Source organism: Nematostella vectensis, chromosome 14, assembly GCF_932526225.1.
Source record: "Nematostella vectensis chromosome 14, jaNemVect1.1, whole genome shotgun sequence".
Lineage (NCBI taxonomy): Eukaryota > Metazoa > Cnidaria > Anthozoa > Actiniaria > Edwardsiidae > Nematostella > Nematostella vectensis.
This window is the reverse complement of record NC_064047.1, coordinates 5,802,241-5,820,919: the sequence shown is the minus strand read 5'-3', so window position 1 is coordinate 5,820,919 and position 18,679 is coordinate 5,802,241. Positions and strand designations below refer to the sequence as shown.

At 42.2% G+C, this 18,679-nt stretch overlaps 1 protein-coding gene across 3 annotated transcripts; it reads left to right on the top strand.

The window, feature by feature from the left end:
• Positions 1–1,682: 1,682 nt before the first annotated feature.
• On the top strand, positions 1,683–17,720 carry LOC5513888 (neuronal acetylcholine receptor subunit alpha-7). Of its 3 annotated transcripts, none has more exons than XM_048721841.1 (12): positions 1,683–1,768; positions 4,095–4,210; positions 8,106–8,242; positions 11,347–11,391; positions 11,729–11,838; positions 12,331–12,475; positions 12,915–13,173; positions 13,814–13,986; positions 14,601–14,793; positions 15,226–15,436; positions 15,976–16,126; positions 16,783–17,720. In XM_048721841.1, exons 2-12 carry the CDS (start codon positions 4,135–4,137, stop codon positions 16,981–16,983), a joined length of 1,701 nt encoding a protein of 566 aa, XP_048577798.1. In that variant the 5' UTR covers positions 1,683–1,768; positions 4,095–4,134; the 3' UTR covers positions 16,984–17,720. The 3 variants fall into 3 exon arrangements, with proteins under 3 accessions (XP_048577798.1, XP_048577799.1, XP_048577800.1); XM_048721842.1 differs by having other exon boundaries at positions 1,716–1,768; positions 4,122–4,210; XM_048721843.1 differs by lacking the exons at positions 1,683–1,768; positions 4,095–4,210; positions 8,106–8,242 and adding an exon at positions 10,694–10,717.
• Positions 17,721–18,679: the final 959 nt, after the last annotated feature.

Genomic DNA, 18,679 nt, shown 5'->3' with positions numbered 1-18,679 from the left:
ATATCAGGAAAAATAAGAAAAAAATAGACCATACTTCCAGGCAAACGCTGAAACACCGTATGGCAGCATGGGTCAGTACGCAGCTCTTACAAGCTGCAATCTGATTGGGCAAATGAACAATATCCGCACCTCGACACAAAGAACGAGAAGAATAGAGACAAAAGAACTCCTTTGTAGAACAAAGAGGATAGGAGACAAAGCAGCTGCGTACTTACTCGGCAGCATGAGGCTTTACGGCTAGGCTGAAGATTTCGGCCCCAGCACCGCTATCTAGCGAACTGTACAACACAAAGGAACCTGAGGTACCCGCGCATTAATGGGGTGGCAATAACCAGGATCCCAGCCCTGTCTTATACGGTTACGCCACGCACAGCTTGCTGAGATTAGGAGTGAAAAATGTCGGGGTCTTTTTCACGGTTGCGTCTCTTGGGAGTTGATATAGTAGCGATAAGATGTCGTTATTATGCAAAGCACGCAGTGACCAGGTCTTTTTTGGCGAAAAAAAACAACACATTTATTACGCACGTGCATATGACTTATTTTGTTTGCCCAGAGACAACAGAAGTTTAACAACACTCCATTGTCGGACTCTAAGTACGCGCTCAACCAAATGTTATTCCTTAGGGGTGTAAGGATTAAAATGGAGAAACAAAACAGAGTCACAAAATCTGCCAACGTTTCGCACTTTTATTTTATCCTTCCTCAACACCTCAAAGGGTGTTAAGCGGTTTTTTTTTTATTCCGCTATTCCCCCACCACCACCCCCCCCCCCCCCCCTCCTTCCATGCACACGGGCGAGCAATTTCCCAGACTTCCTGGTGCAAGTTAAACTGGCATAGCTCGATTTATTCGGAAGTGACTAGGTACTATTCGGCAGAGACTCGGTAATATTCGGGGGTGACTCGGTACTATTCGGGGATGACTCGTTACTATTCGGGGATGAACATTTCAAAGGACGCCCTCTTGAATTAGCGCCCCTTTACTGCATAATAACTTTATTCGGAAGTGACTAGGTACTATTCGGAAGAGACTTGGTGATATTCGGGGGTGACTCGGTACTATTCGGGGATGACTCGTTGCTATTCCGGGGTGACCGTTTCAAAGGACGCCCTCTTGAATTAGCGCCCCTTTACTGCATAATAACTTTATTCGGGGGTGGCTAGGTACTATTCGGAAGAGACTTGGTGATATTCGGTGGTGACTCGGTACTATTCGGGGGTGACCGTTTCAAAGGACGCCCTCTTGAATTAGCGCCCCTTTACTGCATAATAACTTTATTCGGGGGTGACTCGGTACTATTCGGGGATGACTCGTTACTATTCGGGGGTGACCGTTTCAAAGGACGCCCTCTTGAATTAGCGCCCCTTTACTGCATAATAACTTTATTCGGGGGTGACTCGGTTTAGAGATGCGCCCACAATGACTCAAACACGAAAATTTGTCATATTTGTTGGTGTTTGCCTTGCAGCAGATCTTACATTTACGTCAAGAAATCTCTATTTCATATAAAGTCGATCTAGCGCACAAAAAATCAAATAAGCGGCCAGCTGCGATAGAATTTACAGCAAGAGTGCTATCACCGGTGCTATCATCCGCATGCCCGGTGTTTCCCCAGGGTACATGACCCCCCCGGCTTCCCCAGGGTACATGACCCCCCTGGCTTCCCCATGGTACATGACCCCCCCTGGCTTCCCCAGGGTACATGACCCCCTGGCTTCGGCCAAAGGCTGGCTCTCAACCCCTCAGATCTGAACAGCGACGCAATCAGGTAAGGCCCCGCTTAAAATCTGTGTTTTCTTCAACATGTTTCAGTGTGTAAGCTCCTAATGCTAAGATAGTAACTGTTTTGTGTAATTAAGTGCGCCCTAAATTTGTGGGTATGGAAATATTCCATCTTATCAAAGCGATCACAGTTTAGATTCGCTTTATTCATCAAACAACGTATTATATGTTTAGATGAAAATTGTTAGTTCGAAAGGGGAGCCTAAGCGAGGTAGGATTGTTTAAGGATCAAAAACACTTAAACATGTATTCTATTTGTTTGCATTTTGCGTCAAAACGTTTTCTGCCATTTTGAGTAAGAACTGTGTGTCATGTTCTGCAAATGTCTGCTACGAAACTACACAAATAAGGGCGTTAAAAATACAGACCATTGTCTTTGAATTTTGAATTTATTTTTGTAATAGTAGATAAAGTCAATTTTGGAAAGACTCGAATTGAATTTAAGTTATAACCATTCACAGCTATTTACTGATGATTGCAGAGAAAAACGCGTTTTTGTCAGGATAATTTAAGGGGTCACGTCTCGCTTGACCTCTCGGTCACCATAGCAACACGGTGAACTAAAGATGAACGAAGATAAAGAATAGTCCATTGTTTCATTAAAAAATAATGGAGCTTTATATTTTTTGATGTTCCAGAAGAAAAATTTTCTATAAATTACCTAAATTTCACTGCGGTGATAAATATTTTCTCGATTTTTCAACCAGATTTTTCAACCTTGTTATTGGTTAGTGGTTGATATCCGACAGCCACCTTGTTGATATATGGCAGTATTTCTTAGCACAAATGAATTGTTGTGTTTAAAGGATTAGGATAGCTGAATGCCTTTTGGGGTAATGTTGTGATTGAACAGGAAAAGTTGATATCTTAGATATGTTGCGCATCGACAATATTGTGAAGCTCTCGTCTTCTCAGTGCCATCAGGGTGGTTGTGCTGTCACACTTAAAGCCGCATTATCACCAGTTTACTTCCGGAGGTCCGACGGAAACCTCAACCGACAAAAGAATCTACTAGAATCCAAGATATTTAACAGGCCATCCGCTCTAAATTATAAATCACATCTTCAAAGAAACTTCCAATAGACACACTGCTTTCAATATTTTGAAATATTTTTCGCGTTTTCGTTAAAAATCATCGGATATTGTTAGGTAATCGACCGGAAGTAAGCTGGTGACAATGCGGCTTTAAGCCTGGTTCCCATATATAGTCCTTCGTAACAGTCGTTGTAAATGTCATTGTTAACGGCAAATGGCAATAGGAGATCCCGTGACCTTTCTGGGTGGCAAATTCAAGCTAAAATAATCACAGAAATTACTGCAGCCTTCACATCAATGAACGACGAAATAATAAAGTCTTTAAATGAAACGATAAGCCCTTTATGACAAAGAAACGTTCTCGCTGGTTCGTACGCGATAAATAAATTTCTGTTTGTTCGCCGCTAAAAGCCTGAGCATGTGCTAGTTTGCCACCGACACAGTCCTCTATTGCCAAATGGCAGTTCTACAATCGAAAGGTGCTTGGGTAGTTATTATATGTGGAAACAAAAGCTGTGGTAAATAAACTAAAGATGTCAGAACCATACATTTATTAGATTTAATGGATAGTCGTATGGTTTATTTTTATTTTTCTGAATATGGAACAACTATTCTGAGATCCATGGGTCCTTTGGGCGTAGAACTTCCATTTGCCAACGCCTTTTGCCGTTTGCACTGACAACTGTTAAAAATTTTAAAATCATTGTATGCCGCACTGTGCGTACTTCGCATATAAAGCGCTTAAAGCCGGCCTTTCACAAGCGATGCCGACGGAGACGCCAAATGGCTTTGAGAAGTCTGCATATAAATGACGGAGCCAGTGCGCCACAGGCCATGCGCGAAGCTTCGTAATTTTAGAAATAAGGCGAATATGGTAATTCAAAAAGATTGTCGAATTTGTAAAATCCAATTAAAAGTTGAGGTTTATTTGCATTTAGAGTATTTTGTAAAAATAAGTGTTAAGTAAAGAGGTTTTCTTATGCAGTTTTGTGTTTCGTGTTTCAGATTTTAAACTAATTTTTTGTCAACTACTTCCAAAGCTCTCGCGCTTATTCATTTTTCTTACCTTTTGAAAAAAAAGTGATTTAGTTTTAGTTGTTCAGAGATTGATCTGATTTGTCAATTGTCACCAATTTTTTTAAAAAGACACGAAAATATCAAAACCACTGAGCATATTCATGTAATATTCTTCGCTTGTACCACAAGCCGTTATCTCAACTCTCGCGCGTGATTACTCCATACAGGCAGTCAACTGTTTAAACTCTCTTTTAATCCAGTTTGTAACTTCACTCTCCGCCCATCAGATGCAACGAAAAGATGAAAAGTATCTTCTGTACTGCGTTCGTACTGGTCAGCATACTCGTTGTTGCAGAGTCCATAAGAAATTTGACCGGTAAGCCAGCAGCCATTTTGTCATCCTAGCAAAATACCAAGGGTGAAAAAGCATCCATTTCCATCGGTCGATTTCGGCTACCCGTTACCTCATTTTAGATTTAGTAAATGAAGTATAAATGTTTTTTTGGATGGTTATTTCGATATTGCTTTATAATATTGCTTCCAATGAAAGATGAAAACAATAACATGGTATGGCTGACAAGGGTTCTTTAAGCCAAAAGTTACCAGTTAGCCAAGGGTTAGTGTTCCTATTTATGACGAGACCGTTCAAACACGTTGAGAAAAAGTTACAGCACATTCTTTCTTATAACTGAGGAGGTGCTGAGCGATTTCACACATTCAGGAATTTTATAAGCCAAACTCGATATTACCGGCGCGTATACAGGGGGGTACGCAGGGTGCGATTTGAAAATCAATAAAAACATATTTACTGAATAACATATTACTCCTTTCCTTTTTGCTTAAAATTAATGTATAAAAATGATTTTAACTTCGCAATGCAGCAGGTTAACAAACCAACAATCGTCAATGGGCTTTCGCTCGCGTGGCGCTAACAAATCCATATTGCAAGAAACAAAACGGTCTGATTTAATTTTTCCAAAATTAATGGCACAACCCGCACAAATACAGAAACGGCAAAATAGACAAAATGCAAAAATGTAGAGGATAAGGTGAGCCTAGAATTGGGTGATTTATTTTGATAATTTTCGTGCACGAGAGCTCAACAAAAAGCCGTTTATATTTACAAGAACAAAATGTGAATGCTACGGCCGCCAATGCATATTGTCGTTCTTTTGACAGTTCTGCAATAACAATCCCATATCCCTAGTTAGCCAGGTAATGATTTAGCTATGGTTAATCTTGGCCGTTTTATTTAATCATCCTAGCATATTGATATATCAATCACAGTTCCAGTAATTATTTTATTATAGAATAATAACAATATCAAGGAAGTTGTCTTTAAAATGAAGTTCTTTATTCATCCGAATGACTGAAATAGAAGGCCCACATAATAAAAATTAACCGTTTAGAATTAACATTACTGGGATTAAAATGATTAATTGAGAACGGGATAATCAAATCAATTCTTTTCGCGGCTTTATATCTGTAGTCAAACCAAAAACTCGAAAAAACACACTATGGGCGCAGGGTGATACGGAACTATGCAGTAAAGGCCGCTCGAAATCGAAATCGAAATAATGATACTTTCTGAACAAACCATTGGATGAAATAAGCTAGATTTATATCTCAGGAAAGGTTAATAGTTGTGTATCATTCAGGTAGCTTTGGATTGTTCAAATCTACAATATTCGAGGCAAAAAGTTAAAAACAAAGGCTGAGTGATACTGGTTATCGTACTGTATGCTTTTCCATATGATACCTATGACTGCGCAACCCCCCCCCCCCCCCCCCCCACTCGGCCAATCCTGAGAACAGGCTTGTAATCATCGTTATATCATTATTTTAAAAAAATCAACTACTAAAGTCTGATACTTTATTGACGATATTTGATTGAAAGTATCTTAGTTTACTTGCTTCAATTAGCCGATGGAAATGGATGCTTTGAGTGACACGGCATAACGCGGGGACGTGATAGGGCGGCGTGATTGAACCTTTTTTATAACGATTTTCTCCACCGAGAACGGGTAAACAGATAGCCACAAAATCAATTAAAACTGTGATTGGTTACCCACCACAGAGGGTTCATACTTAAGTCATAACCACAAAAATATCCGAAAAAATCATTATCGGAAAGACATGGAGCCCGCGAAGGTCATATGCACTTGAGTCGACGCCACAAGTGGTGGAATATCAAATATGGTCTTTTGGAATATATGACATTTGCCTTCTATGGATATACATAGCCCTGCTTAGTCTGGAGGAACATATGGATACTGAGTGGTACTACAGTAAAACCCCTCTAACCCGAACTCTGATGGGTCTTATGGATAGTGGTACTACAGTAAAACTCCGATAACTCGAACTCTAGCGTGTCTTATGGATAGTGGTACTACAGTAGAACCCCGCTAACTCGAACTCTGACTGGTCTTTTGGATAGTGGTTATACAGTAGAACCCCGCTAACTCGAACTCTAGCGTGTCTTATGGATAGTGGTAATACAGTAGAACCCCGCTAACTCGAACTCTAGCGTGTCTTATGGATAGTGGTAATACAGTAGAACCCCGCTAACACGAACTCTGACGTGTCTTATGGATAGTGGTAATACAGTAGAACCCCGCTAACTCGAACTCTAGCGTGTCTTATGGATAGTGGTAATACAGTAGAACCCCGCTAACTCGAACTCTAGCGTGTCTTATGGATAGTGGTAATACAGTAGAACCCCGCTAACTCGAACTCTAGCGTGTCTTATGGATAGTGGTTATACAGTAGAACCCCGCAAACTCGAACTCTAGCGTGTCTCATGGATAGTGGTTATACAGTAGAACCCCGCTAACTCGAACTCTAGCGTGTCTTATGGATAGTGGTTATACAGTAGAACCCCGCTAACTCGAACTCTAGCGTGTCTTATGGATAGTGGTAATACAGTAGAACCCCGCTAACTCGAACTCTAGCGTGTCTTATGGATAGTGGTACTACAGTAGAACCCCGCTAACTCGAACTCTGACGGGTCTTATGGGTAGTGGTAATACAGTAGAACCCCGCTAACTCGAGCTCTGACGGGTCTTGTGGGTAGTGGTAATACAGTAGAACCCCGCTAACTCGAACTCTGACGGTCCTTGTGGATAGTGGTAATACAGTAGAACCCCGCTAACTCAAACTCTGATGGGTCTTACAGATAGTGGTAATACAGTAGAACCCCGCTAACTCGAACTCTGATGGGTCTTATGGATAATGGTAATACAGTAGAACCCCGCTAACTCGAACTCTGACGGGTCTTATGGATAGTGGTAATACAGTAGAACCCCGCTAACTCAAACTCTGACGGGTCTTATGGATAGTGGTAATACAGTAGAACCGCGCTAACTCGAACTCTGACGGGTCTTATGAATAGTGGTAATACAGTAGAACCCCGCTAACTCGAACTCTGACGGGTCTTATGGATAGTGGTAATACAGAACCCCGCTAACACGAACTCTGACGGGTCTTATGGATAGTGGTGATACGAGAAGAACCCTGCTAACTCGAACTCTGACGGGTCTTATGGATAGTGGTAATACAGTAGAACCCCGCTAACTCGAACTCTGATTGGAGACAAGAAACAGTTCGACAAAGCTGGGTTCAAATAAACAACGTCTAGGAAAAAAACACATTTGCTGATCATATTTTTACAAAAATTTCTAACAATATACATTAGTTCTTATTTTTATAGGCCTGGATCTCACGCAATGATCATTACAACCAAAATGGTTCGTCTAAAAATAAGCGACAATAAAGCTTGCCAGGGCCGAGCTTACCCTGGTTCCAGAGCCTCGAACGTCTCTCGCTGGCCACTAAATAGAGAGACGTTTGAGCCCTCGCTATTGCCACTAAATAGAGAGACGTTAGGCCAACCTCGCTGGCCACTAAATAAAGAGACGTTAGGCCAACCTCGCTGGCCACTAAATAGAGAGACGTTAGGCCAACCTCGCTGGCCACTAAATAGAGAGACGTTAGGCCAACCTCGCTGGCCACTAAATGGAGAGACGTTAGGCCAACCTCGCTGGCCACTAAATAGAGACGTTTGGCTAACCTCGCTGGCCACTAAATAGAGAGACGTTTGGCCAACCTCGCTGGCCACTAAATAGAGAGACGTTCGAGGCTCTGGAACCAGGGTAGGCCGAGCTAAAATGTACAATATATTTTATATTATCGAGAAATGCTGAATATTCCTCTCGAAAATTATTGCCATTCATGTCCCTAATCTTCTAATAAAATTCATTTTTCTATTTCAGGTATCTATGACGATGATGAGCGAAGACTCCTTGCCGATGTGTTCGGTTCGTACGACAATAAGTTGCGGCCGGTTCTCAGTAAAACGCACAACGTTACCGTAAAACTTGGACTCACACTCAACCAGATAATGGACGTGGTAGGTAACACAGGGTGACCAATCATATGGGGCTCACACTCAACAAGATAATGGACGTGGTGGGTAACACAGGGTGACCAATCATATGGGACTCACACTCAGCCAGATAATGGACTTGGTAGGTAACACAGGGTTACCAATCATATGGGATTCACACTCAACCAGATAATGGACGTGGTAGGTAACACAGGGTGACCAATCATATGGGATTCACACTCAACCAGATAATGGACGTGGTGGGTAACACAGGGTTACCAATCATATGGGATTCCCACTCAACCAGATAATGGACGTGGTAGGTAACACAGGGTGACCAATCATATGGGACTCACACTCAACCAGATAATGGACGTGGTAGGCAACACAGGGTGACCAATCATATGGGATTCACACTCAACCAGATAATGGACGTGGTAGGTAACACAGGCTGACCAATCATATGGGACTCCCACTCAACCAGATAATGGACGTGGTAGGTAACACAGGGTGACCAATCATATGGGACTCACACTCAACCAGATAATGGACGTGGTAGGTAACACAGGGTGACCAATCATATGGGACTCACACTCAACCAGATAATGGACGTGGTAGGTAACACAGGGTGACCAATCATATGGGACTCACACTCAACCAGATAATGGACGTGGTAGGCAACACAGGGTGACCAATCATATGGGATTCACACTCAACCAGATAATGGACGTGGTAGGTAACACAGGCTGACCAATCATATGGGACTCCCACTCAACCAGATAATGGACGTGGTAGGTAACACAGGGTGACCAATCATATGGGACTCACACTCAACCAGATAATGGACGTGGTAGGTAACACAGGGTGACCAATCATATGGGACTCACACTCAACCAGATAATGGACGTGGTAGGTAACACAGGGTGACCAATCATATGGGACTCACACTCAACCAGATAATGGACGTGGTAGGTAACACAGGGTGACCAATCATATGGGGCTCACACTCAACAAGATAATGGACGTGGTGGGTAACACAGGGTGACCAATCATATGGGACTCACACTCAACCAGATAATGGACTTGGTAGGTAACACAGGGTTACCAATCATATGGGATTCACACTCAACCAGATAATGGACGTGGTAGGTAACACAGGGTGACCAATCATATGGGATTCACACTCAACCAGATAATGGACGTGGTGGGTAACACAGGGTTACCAATCATATGGGATTCCCACTCAACCAGATAATGGACGTGGTAGGTAACACAGGGTGACCAATCATATGGGACTCACACTCAACCAGATAATGGACGTGGTAGGCAACACAGGGTGACCAATCATATGGGATTCACACTCAACCAGATAATGGACGTGGTAGGTAACACAGGCTGACCAATCATATGGGACTCCCACTCAACCAGATAATGGACGTGGTAGGTAACACAGGGTGACCAATCATATGGGACTCACACTCAACCAGATAATGGACGTGGTAGGTAACACAGGGTGACCAATCATATGGGACTCACACTCAACCAGATAATGGACGTGGTAGGTAACACAGGGTGACCAATCATATGGGACTCACACTCAACCAGATAATGGACGTGGTAGGTAACACAGGGTGACCAATCATATGGGACTCACACTCAACCAGATAATGGACGTGGTAGGTAACACAGGGTGACCAATCATATGGGACTCACACTCAACCAGATAATGGACGTGGTAGGTAACACAGGGTGACCAATCATATGGGATTCACACTCAACCAGATAATGGACGTGGTAGGTAACACAGGGTGACCAATCATATGGGACTCACACTCAACCAGATAATGGACGTGGTAGGTAACACAGGGTGACCAATCATATGGGATTCACACTCAACCAGATAATGGACGTGGTAGGTAACACAGGGTGACCAATCATATGGAACAGACTCAACCAGATAATGGACGTGGTAGGTAACACAGGGTGACCAATCATATGGGACTCACACTCAACAAGATAATGGACGTGGTGGGTAACACAGGGTGACCAATCATATGGGATTCACACTCAACCAGATAATGGACGTGGAAGGTGACACAGGGTGACCAATCATATGGAACAGACTCAACCAGATAATGGACGCGGTAGGTAACACAGGGTGACCAATCATATGAGACTCACACTCAACCAGATAATGGACGTGGTAGGTAACACAGGGTGACCAATCATATGAGATTCACACTCAACCAGATAATGGACGTGGTAGGTAACACAGGGTGACCAATCATATGGGATTCCCACTCAACCAGATAATGGACGTGGTAGGTAACACAGGGTGACCAATCATATGGGACTCACTCTCAACCAGATAATGAACGTGGTAGGTAACACAGAACTCACCAATCATATAGGACTCACACTCAACCAGATAATGGACGTGGTGTTTAACACAGGGTGACCAATCATATGGGACTCACACTCAACCAGATAATGGACGTGGTGGGTAACACAGGGTGACCAATCATATGGGATTCCCACTTAACCAGATAATGGACGTGGAAGGGGACACAGGGTGACCAATCATGTGGGACTCACACTCAACCAAATAATGGGCGTGGTAGTTAATAGGGCTGTCCCAAAGATGCTCGGCAACTTTTGAGAAACTTTTAGGATTTGCGGCAACTTTTCTCTTTCCGGGCATCTTTTGTAAATGAAAGTAACTTTGTTGCTTTTTCCGTTTTTTTGTTATTTAATTTATTAATCTGGTAATATAAATGGTCGTTGGTCAAACTTAGGTTTCACGAAATGGCAGTCATGTTGGTCAGCGTTCTCCACTATATGATTATTCAAAATGGCGGAGTCCTCGAGTAACGATCGCTAACAAGCGATTGTTGCCTCAGTAGCTTTCTCGTGCTTTGGCTATCAGCCATGTTTTTTTGCCTCTTTTATTGCATCATATTGTACATATTACATTGCATATTACGTATTTACATTAAAAATCCAATTAAAAAATTGTACAAAAAAATGTTGAAAAGAACTATTAAGCAGCATTCTCCCTGCAACTTTGTTGGCAACTTTTTACGATTGGGAAAATTTTTAGGTATTAATTGATTTCCATCTACTTTTAGATTGAAAAATTCGAATTGCTGTCTGTCAGCTTGTACGTTCGACAGGTAATTGCGTGTATACATTCATCCATCCATTCGCTCGTATGTTTGTACGTTTGTTCGTTTTTTTCGTTTGTTCGTTCGTTCGTTCGCTTGCTTGCTTGTTTGTTTGTTTGTTTGTTTGTTTGTTTGTTTGTTTGTTTGTTTGTTTGTTTGTTTGTTTGTTTGTTTGTTTGTTTGTTTGTTTGTTTGTTTGTTTGTTTGTTTGTTTGTTTGTTTGTTTGTTTGTTTGTTTGTTTGTTTGTTTGTTTGTTTGTTTGTTTGTTTGTTTGTTTGTTTGTTTGTTTGTTTGTTTGTTTGCATAAAGGGAGAATTTTCATTACGGGGGTTCTTTTTCTTTAAGAAATGGGAAAACCCACTCGTCGCCTGGAATAAGTCGGAGTATGGTGGGATAGTCCAGGTCAACTTGGATCCGTCTACTCTGTGGAAACCGGACATCTATTTGTACAACAAGTACGTATTACAAGGACGTGGAAGGAGTGGGCAGGGGGAAGGGGCAAGGGCGTGGCCAAGGGATGTCTGGGGGGAGTGGGTAAAAGTGTGCGAGTGACAAGCTGATAGAGGTACAATATTGTGGTTGGTAATGTCTCTACTATTTCTTCGTTTTTGAAAAGTTAAATAAATGAATCAACCCTGTCACCCTGTTAAACGTGCATGCCAGAAAGAATCGCATCTGTTTTCCGGCCCTTGGAAATGTATTTCCTTAAGTCAAAATCTATAAATCCTCCTAGACGATTGGCTACCCTGTGTTGTTTCTTTATTTCACAAAAAAATATATATAAATCATAAAAATCATCCCAAAACAATTGTCCACTCTGTATTGTTTTTCTGTCACAATTATTGATCATCCTAGACTATTGGTCACTCCGTTTTTTTTATTTTATGTCACAATATAGTGATCATCCAAGGAGGTTGGTCACCCTGTGTTGTCTCTTTATATCATAGTGCCGACAGTGGGTATGATGGTTCCCTTTATGGATTCACGGCGAAGATAAAAGTCAACTATTCGGGAACAAACACTTGGCTGGCCCCTAAGATCTTCACAACTTCGTGCAAGATCAATGTGAAATACTTCCCTTTTGACCAGCAGGTATGGTACCACAGGGATGCCATCGTCACGTGGCGCTTACGAGTACCGAGGTTTACCCGAATAGTACCGAGGCTAAACCCAAAAGTACCGAGGTACTTCCGAATAGGATCAAGGCCGTTCCCGAAAAGTAACGAGGCACTTCCGAATTGTACCAAGACTTACCCGGATAGTACCAAGTACATCCCGAAAAGTAGCGAGGCACTTCCCAATTGTACCGAGGCAAAATAGTATAGAGGCTTACCCGTAAAGTACAGAGGCACGAATATCATCGAGACTTACTCGAATAGCAGCGGGTTACTTCCGAATAGTACAGAGGCTTTGCTGAATAGGACCGTTGCACTCCAAAATAGTGCAAAGGCATAATATGTAGTACAGGGGGGGGTCCCTGAGTGTTGCTATACACTATCAAGCTGATCATATTTTCACCTGGACATTTCAGGAATGTCGCCTCAAGTTTGGGTCGTGGACATATGACGCCAATTCTGTGGACATTTTCCCAGAAGAGGATCAAGCGAGCATCAAGGGTTATCAGAAAAATGGCGAATGGGACTTCATAGGTTTCCCTTGTAAGCGGTCTATCTTGTATTACCCTTGCTGTCCGGATTCTCCCTTCACGGACGTCACGTGCACCCTGATTATACGGCGCAAGACACTTTACTACTGGGTCAACCTTATAATCCCCTGCATGCTGATAACAGGTAGGTAGGTCGAACATTACCGAGGCCTTACCGAATATTGCCGAGGCCTTGCCGAATATTACCGAGGCTTTACCGAATAGTGCCGAGGCTTAACCGGATAGTACCGAGGCTTCACCGAATAGTACCGAGGCTTAACCGAATAGTACCGACGCTTAACGGAATAGTACCGAGGCTTAACCGAATAGTACCGAGGCTTTATCGAATAGTAACGAGGCTTTATCGAATAGTAACGAGGCTTTATCGAATGGTGTCGCAGCTTAACCGAAGAATACAGAGGCTTTACCGAACCAGTACCGAGACTTTACGGAATAGTACTGAGGCCTTAACGAATCATTTCGAGGCCTTACCGAATAGTACCGAGGCACTTCCGAATAGTATCGGAAAGTTCTTTGTTACCTACCAATGCATGTCACAGAATGATATTATTTATTTAATTTAATTAGTGACTTTTGGTACTTTTGAATGCTATCGAGGCAGTTCACAAAAATGGGTTAAAAGAAGACTAATAGATATTACGTCCCCGAATAGTACCGACGCATTACCGAATATTATCGACTCATTCCCGAATAAATAGATGTTCACGCATATTTGTTGAATGTACCTGATTACCACTGAAATCATTTTTTCCTTCCTCCCTCAGTGTTATCCCTGTTGTCATTCATCGTGAGCACGGATTCGGGGGAGCGCGTCGGACTTGTGATCACAGACTTGTTGGCTCTCACCGTGTTCATGCTTATCGTGGCGGATATCCTACCGCCGACATCAGAGGTGGTTCCGGTCATCAGCATCTACATTATCTGCTCGACTATAGAGGTACGTCACTTCCGAATAGTACCGAGTGACTTCCGAACGGTACCGAGGCACTTCCGAAAAGTTTCAAGTCACCTCCGAATAGAACCGAATAACTCCCGAATAGTACCGAGTCAATTCCGAGTTGTTTCAAGTCACCTCTGAATAGAACCAAATAACTCCCGAATAGAACTGAATAACAACCGAATGATACCGAGTCACTCCCAAATAGTAGCAAGTCACTACCGAATAGCACCGAGTCACTACCGAATAGCACCGAGTCACTTCCAAATAGCAACAAGTCACATCCAAATAGTACTGTGACTTCCGAATAGTACTGACTTACTTCCGAAAAGCACCGAGTCACTACCGAATAGTACCGAGTCACTACCGAATAGTACCGAGTCAATCCCGAATAGCACCGAGTCACTTCCGAATAGCACCGAGTCACTTCCGAATATCACCGAGTCACTACCGAATAGTACCGAGTCAATCCCGAATAGCACCGAGTCACTTCCAAATAGTACCGAGTGACTTCCAAATGGTACCGAGTCACTCTCGAATAGTACCGAAACATTCCCAAATAGTACCTGTCCCCTCCCCCCTTTCTTTTCTTATCTTGGTGCCCCCTTTTTCAGGTTGGCCTCGCTCTGGTGGCTACGACTATAGTAGTGCAGTGCTACCATACAAACCCCGATATCAACGTGATGCCATTTTGGGTGAAGTATTTCATCTGCCAAAAGCTCGGAGGGCTACTTGGGATAACACATGTGAAGGACAAAAAAGAGGAAGAACAAGCGAAAGAGCTAGATGATGAGACCAAGACAGACGGTACGATATATACTGAAGGTCCCAAGGGGGGGGCTATGTTAAATTGACTGACCTAGGGAGGGGTGAGTTGGTATTTGCTTGAGATGACACATGTGAAAAACAGAAAAGATGAGGATGTCGCGAAAGAGCTAGATGATAAGACCAAGACCGAAGGTACGATATATTCTGACTAGACCAAGGGGAAGGGGTCCATGATATATTGACTTACCTAGGGAGGGGTGGGTTGGGGTGCTTGAGATGAATCACATGAAGGACAAAAAAAAAAAGGAAGAAGAACCGAAAAAGCTAGATGATAAGACCAAGACAGACGGTACGATATACTGACGGTCTCAGGGGGAGAATGGGTTCTACGATATATTGACAGTGATTATAAGCGTGATACTGCTGATGTTTAAAGATTGATAATGATTACTATGTGTCATTGATTTTAAGGCCCTAAAATACAACCACGAAACCAACTGTTTGGGTTTTGGAATCTCCCTCCCGCTAAATCTCTCAGCTACGAGACGCTCGTAGGGGCAAGCGAGGCGGAGGCCACTTGTAGAACATGCATTGAAGCAAGAACAGCGGCACTCGGCGAGAGTCGAACAGCAAACAGCTTTATCCAGCATGCATCAATGTACAAGCCTCTCCCTCCCTACAGGTGAGAGGTGTGCCGGCTCGCACACCTACGAATGCGTTTGAATGCTGGTGGATGATGATATTGATGGTGATGGCTATGATGATGATGATGATGATTGCTATGATGATGATGATTGCTATGATGATGATGATGATGATGATGATTGCTATGATGATTAAGATGATGGTGATGGTGATGGCTTTGATGATTATAATAATGGCTATAGCGATGATTGTGATGGTGGTGATGATGATGTTGATGATGATGATGATGATGGCTTTGATGATGATGATGATGATGATGATGATGATGATGATGGCTATGATGATGGCTTATGATGATTATGATAATGGCTATAACGATAATGATGACGGTGATGATGATGAAGACTTTGATGATGATGATGCTGATGACGATAATGACGACGTTGACGATGATGATGATGATTATGATAATGGCTATAACGATATAGATGACGGTGATGATGATGGTAATAATGATGATGATGATGGTTATGATGATGATAATTATGATGATGGTTTGATATGATTTGACTGCAGTTCAAGTTCGTTACGTAAGAGATCAGACTACGATGATCAGATGGACGCTGGGAGCTCAGTCGAAGCGAATCAACCGGAAACCAACCTAGACTGCGCATGCGTAAACGACCCTCAAATAATGCGAGTTCTCAAAGGTGTCATCCACAGACAGGTATAGCGACTCTTCCCTCGTGGCATTGATCACTATTTAGTGGTCACCATATCGATGCAAGATTCTTACTGAGATTGTTTTTTTAAAATGGTAACCCAGTGCTTATGAAGGGATAAAAATAGCGGTCATGAAGGGATAAATAAAGCGGTCATGAAGGGATAAATAAAGCGGTCATAAAGGGATAAAAATAGCGGTCATGAAGGGATAAATAAAGCGGTCATGAAGGGATAAAAATAGCGGTCATGAAGGGATGAAAATAGCGGTCATGAAGGGATAAAAATAGCGGTCATGAAGGGATAAATTAAGCGGTCATGAAGGGATAAAAATAGCGGTCACGAAGGGATAAATAAAGCGGTCGAGAAGGGATAAATAAAGCGGTCATGAAGGGATAAATAAAGCGGTCATGAAGGGATAAATAAAGCGGTCATGAAGGGATAAAAATAGCGGTCATGAAGGGATAAATAAAGCAGTCATGAAGGGATAAATAAAGCGGTCATGAAGGAATAAATAAAGCGGTCATGAAGGGATAAATAAAGCGGTCATAAAGGGATAAATAAAGCGGTCACTTGGCTAGGGCTCGAGGGTGACAGAGTTTTGAATGAATGCTTTTGAAAATTAAACTTATTCTTGATTGTTTTTTTTCTCGCGATTGATAGGATCATTTGGTTGAAGGCATCACGAAGCTGATCGATAACATGGAAGAACAAGACGAAGGGAACAGCAAGCGAGATGACTGGATCCTCGCCGCAACGGTCATCGATCGCTTTTTCTTGATTCTGTTCGCCCTTGTGATCTTGCTCTCAACTATCCTTACCTTCGCGACCATTCCGTCTTATCCGGAGGTCCCGCTAGCATGAGGGTGGTCAGCAGTATATTGTTATAGAATGAGCCTCCAAGCTAAATGGGCAGCGGTTATGACGAGGCCTTTACGAAACGCGGTGAATTTAAAATATTGAGCCCGCAAGTACCAGAGACAGCGATGTAATCAATAAACCAACCACTAGGCATTTTGGGCAGTGGTGCAATTCGAAAGAAGTTAACTGAAGAATTGAAAGTGTTGTGGTTGTATAATTGAATGTTGTTGTTGTTGTAAATAGTAGTTGCTGTAGCTTATGGGGGAGAATGTTGTTGTCGCTACTTTATATGTTCTCCTTGTGTGTCTTTTTTGCGTATCAGATGTCTAATGCTTTTTTTCATGTGCATAAATCTTGTTGTATCGTTGTTTTCGTTATTGTTACCGTCGGTGTTTATATGCTTGTTATTGTTGTTTTCGATGTTGTTGTTATCTGTTGATGTCCTTTTTATTAAGTATGTTGTTGTATAATTTGTCAAGTTTGTCGTCAAGTTTGATGTTGTTGTTTGTTGTTATTGTTCTTTACGATGTTGTTGTTTGTTCCTATTGTTATTGTTGTCAAGGTTGTTGTTATTGTTGTTTAGGATGTTGTTGTTTGTTTTCATTGTTGCTATCGTTACTGCTGTTTTTGTTTGTTGTCGTGCGTATCAGATATCGAGGGCTCTTCACCAAGAGTAATGGTGCTGCTTTTGAAATGCTTTTGTAGAAAAATTAAAGAACCATTTTATCTTCAAATGTAAATATCAAAGAAGGCGTGGTTTATCGACATTCTTTAAGACTATATTGCTGGTGATATGCAACTAATAAATCATAAAATATATATAACATCAAAAGAGCATAAGATGAGAGAGGGACACTTTGGTATTACCAGCGCGCCATGTCGATTCCGAATATGCCTATTTTTAGTAACCATCACTGGTGGTTGACCCCATCATTGGAGTGAGCATTTTTACTCACCTACCCCCGCGCTTTGGTATATTTACATCTTATTGTTTGCCCCTGTTTTGTGACTTGAATCCGAAAAAAAATACCCTAATTGCACTTATACCATCGAAAATTTAATTTTAGCATCAAGGATACAGGCAGTTGCGGTTTATTAAGGGGATGTAGTACTTCGAGAATTGCAAGATTTCGAAAACGTGTAAAAAAAAGAATTCATTCAAAATTAAGAGCGGAAAACCTCGTGCTTCACCGCTTCCGCTCTTGCTGCTTCTTCTCTTGATTACATTCATAAGGACATTCTAGAATCACAGATCTACAGGCCCGTACCCAGTGGGGTCAATAGACGTGCTATTTGTACAAAACTATAAAGCATAAGCTAGATCACTCAGATATGTAGCCAAATCCGACAAAAAACGCCCCGTAGAGATACTGCAAAGACATAAAAAAAAATCACTATTTGTTTTTTCGGGAGTGGTCATTTTTGGTGGTGGATTTTTATTAGAGAACTCACTCCCCCCCTACCCCCCCCCCCCCCCCCGGGCCTGGATCTAGCACATTCCTAGAATCTCAAATTCTGTACAAAATGTTTCAAAACCCATTTTCTTTGGTGATTTCATACCAAATTTCAGGTCGCTGCAAACTTCTATTTTGCCCGCATGAACCTGAGTACCGAACCGATGTTTGACCCCGCTTTACACCGGAGTGACCGTATACTAAGACCACTAAACACCAAGAAGTGGTTCTCTTCTATTAATATA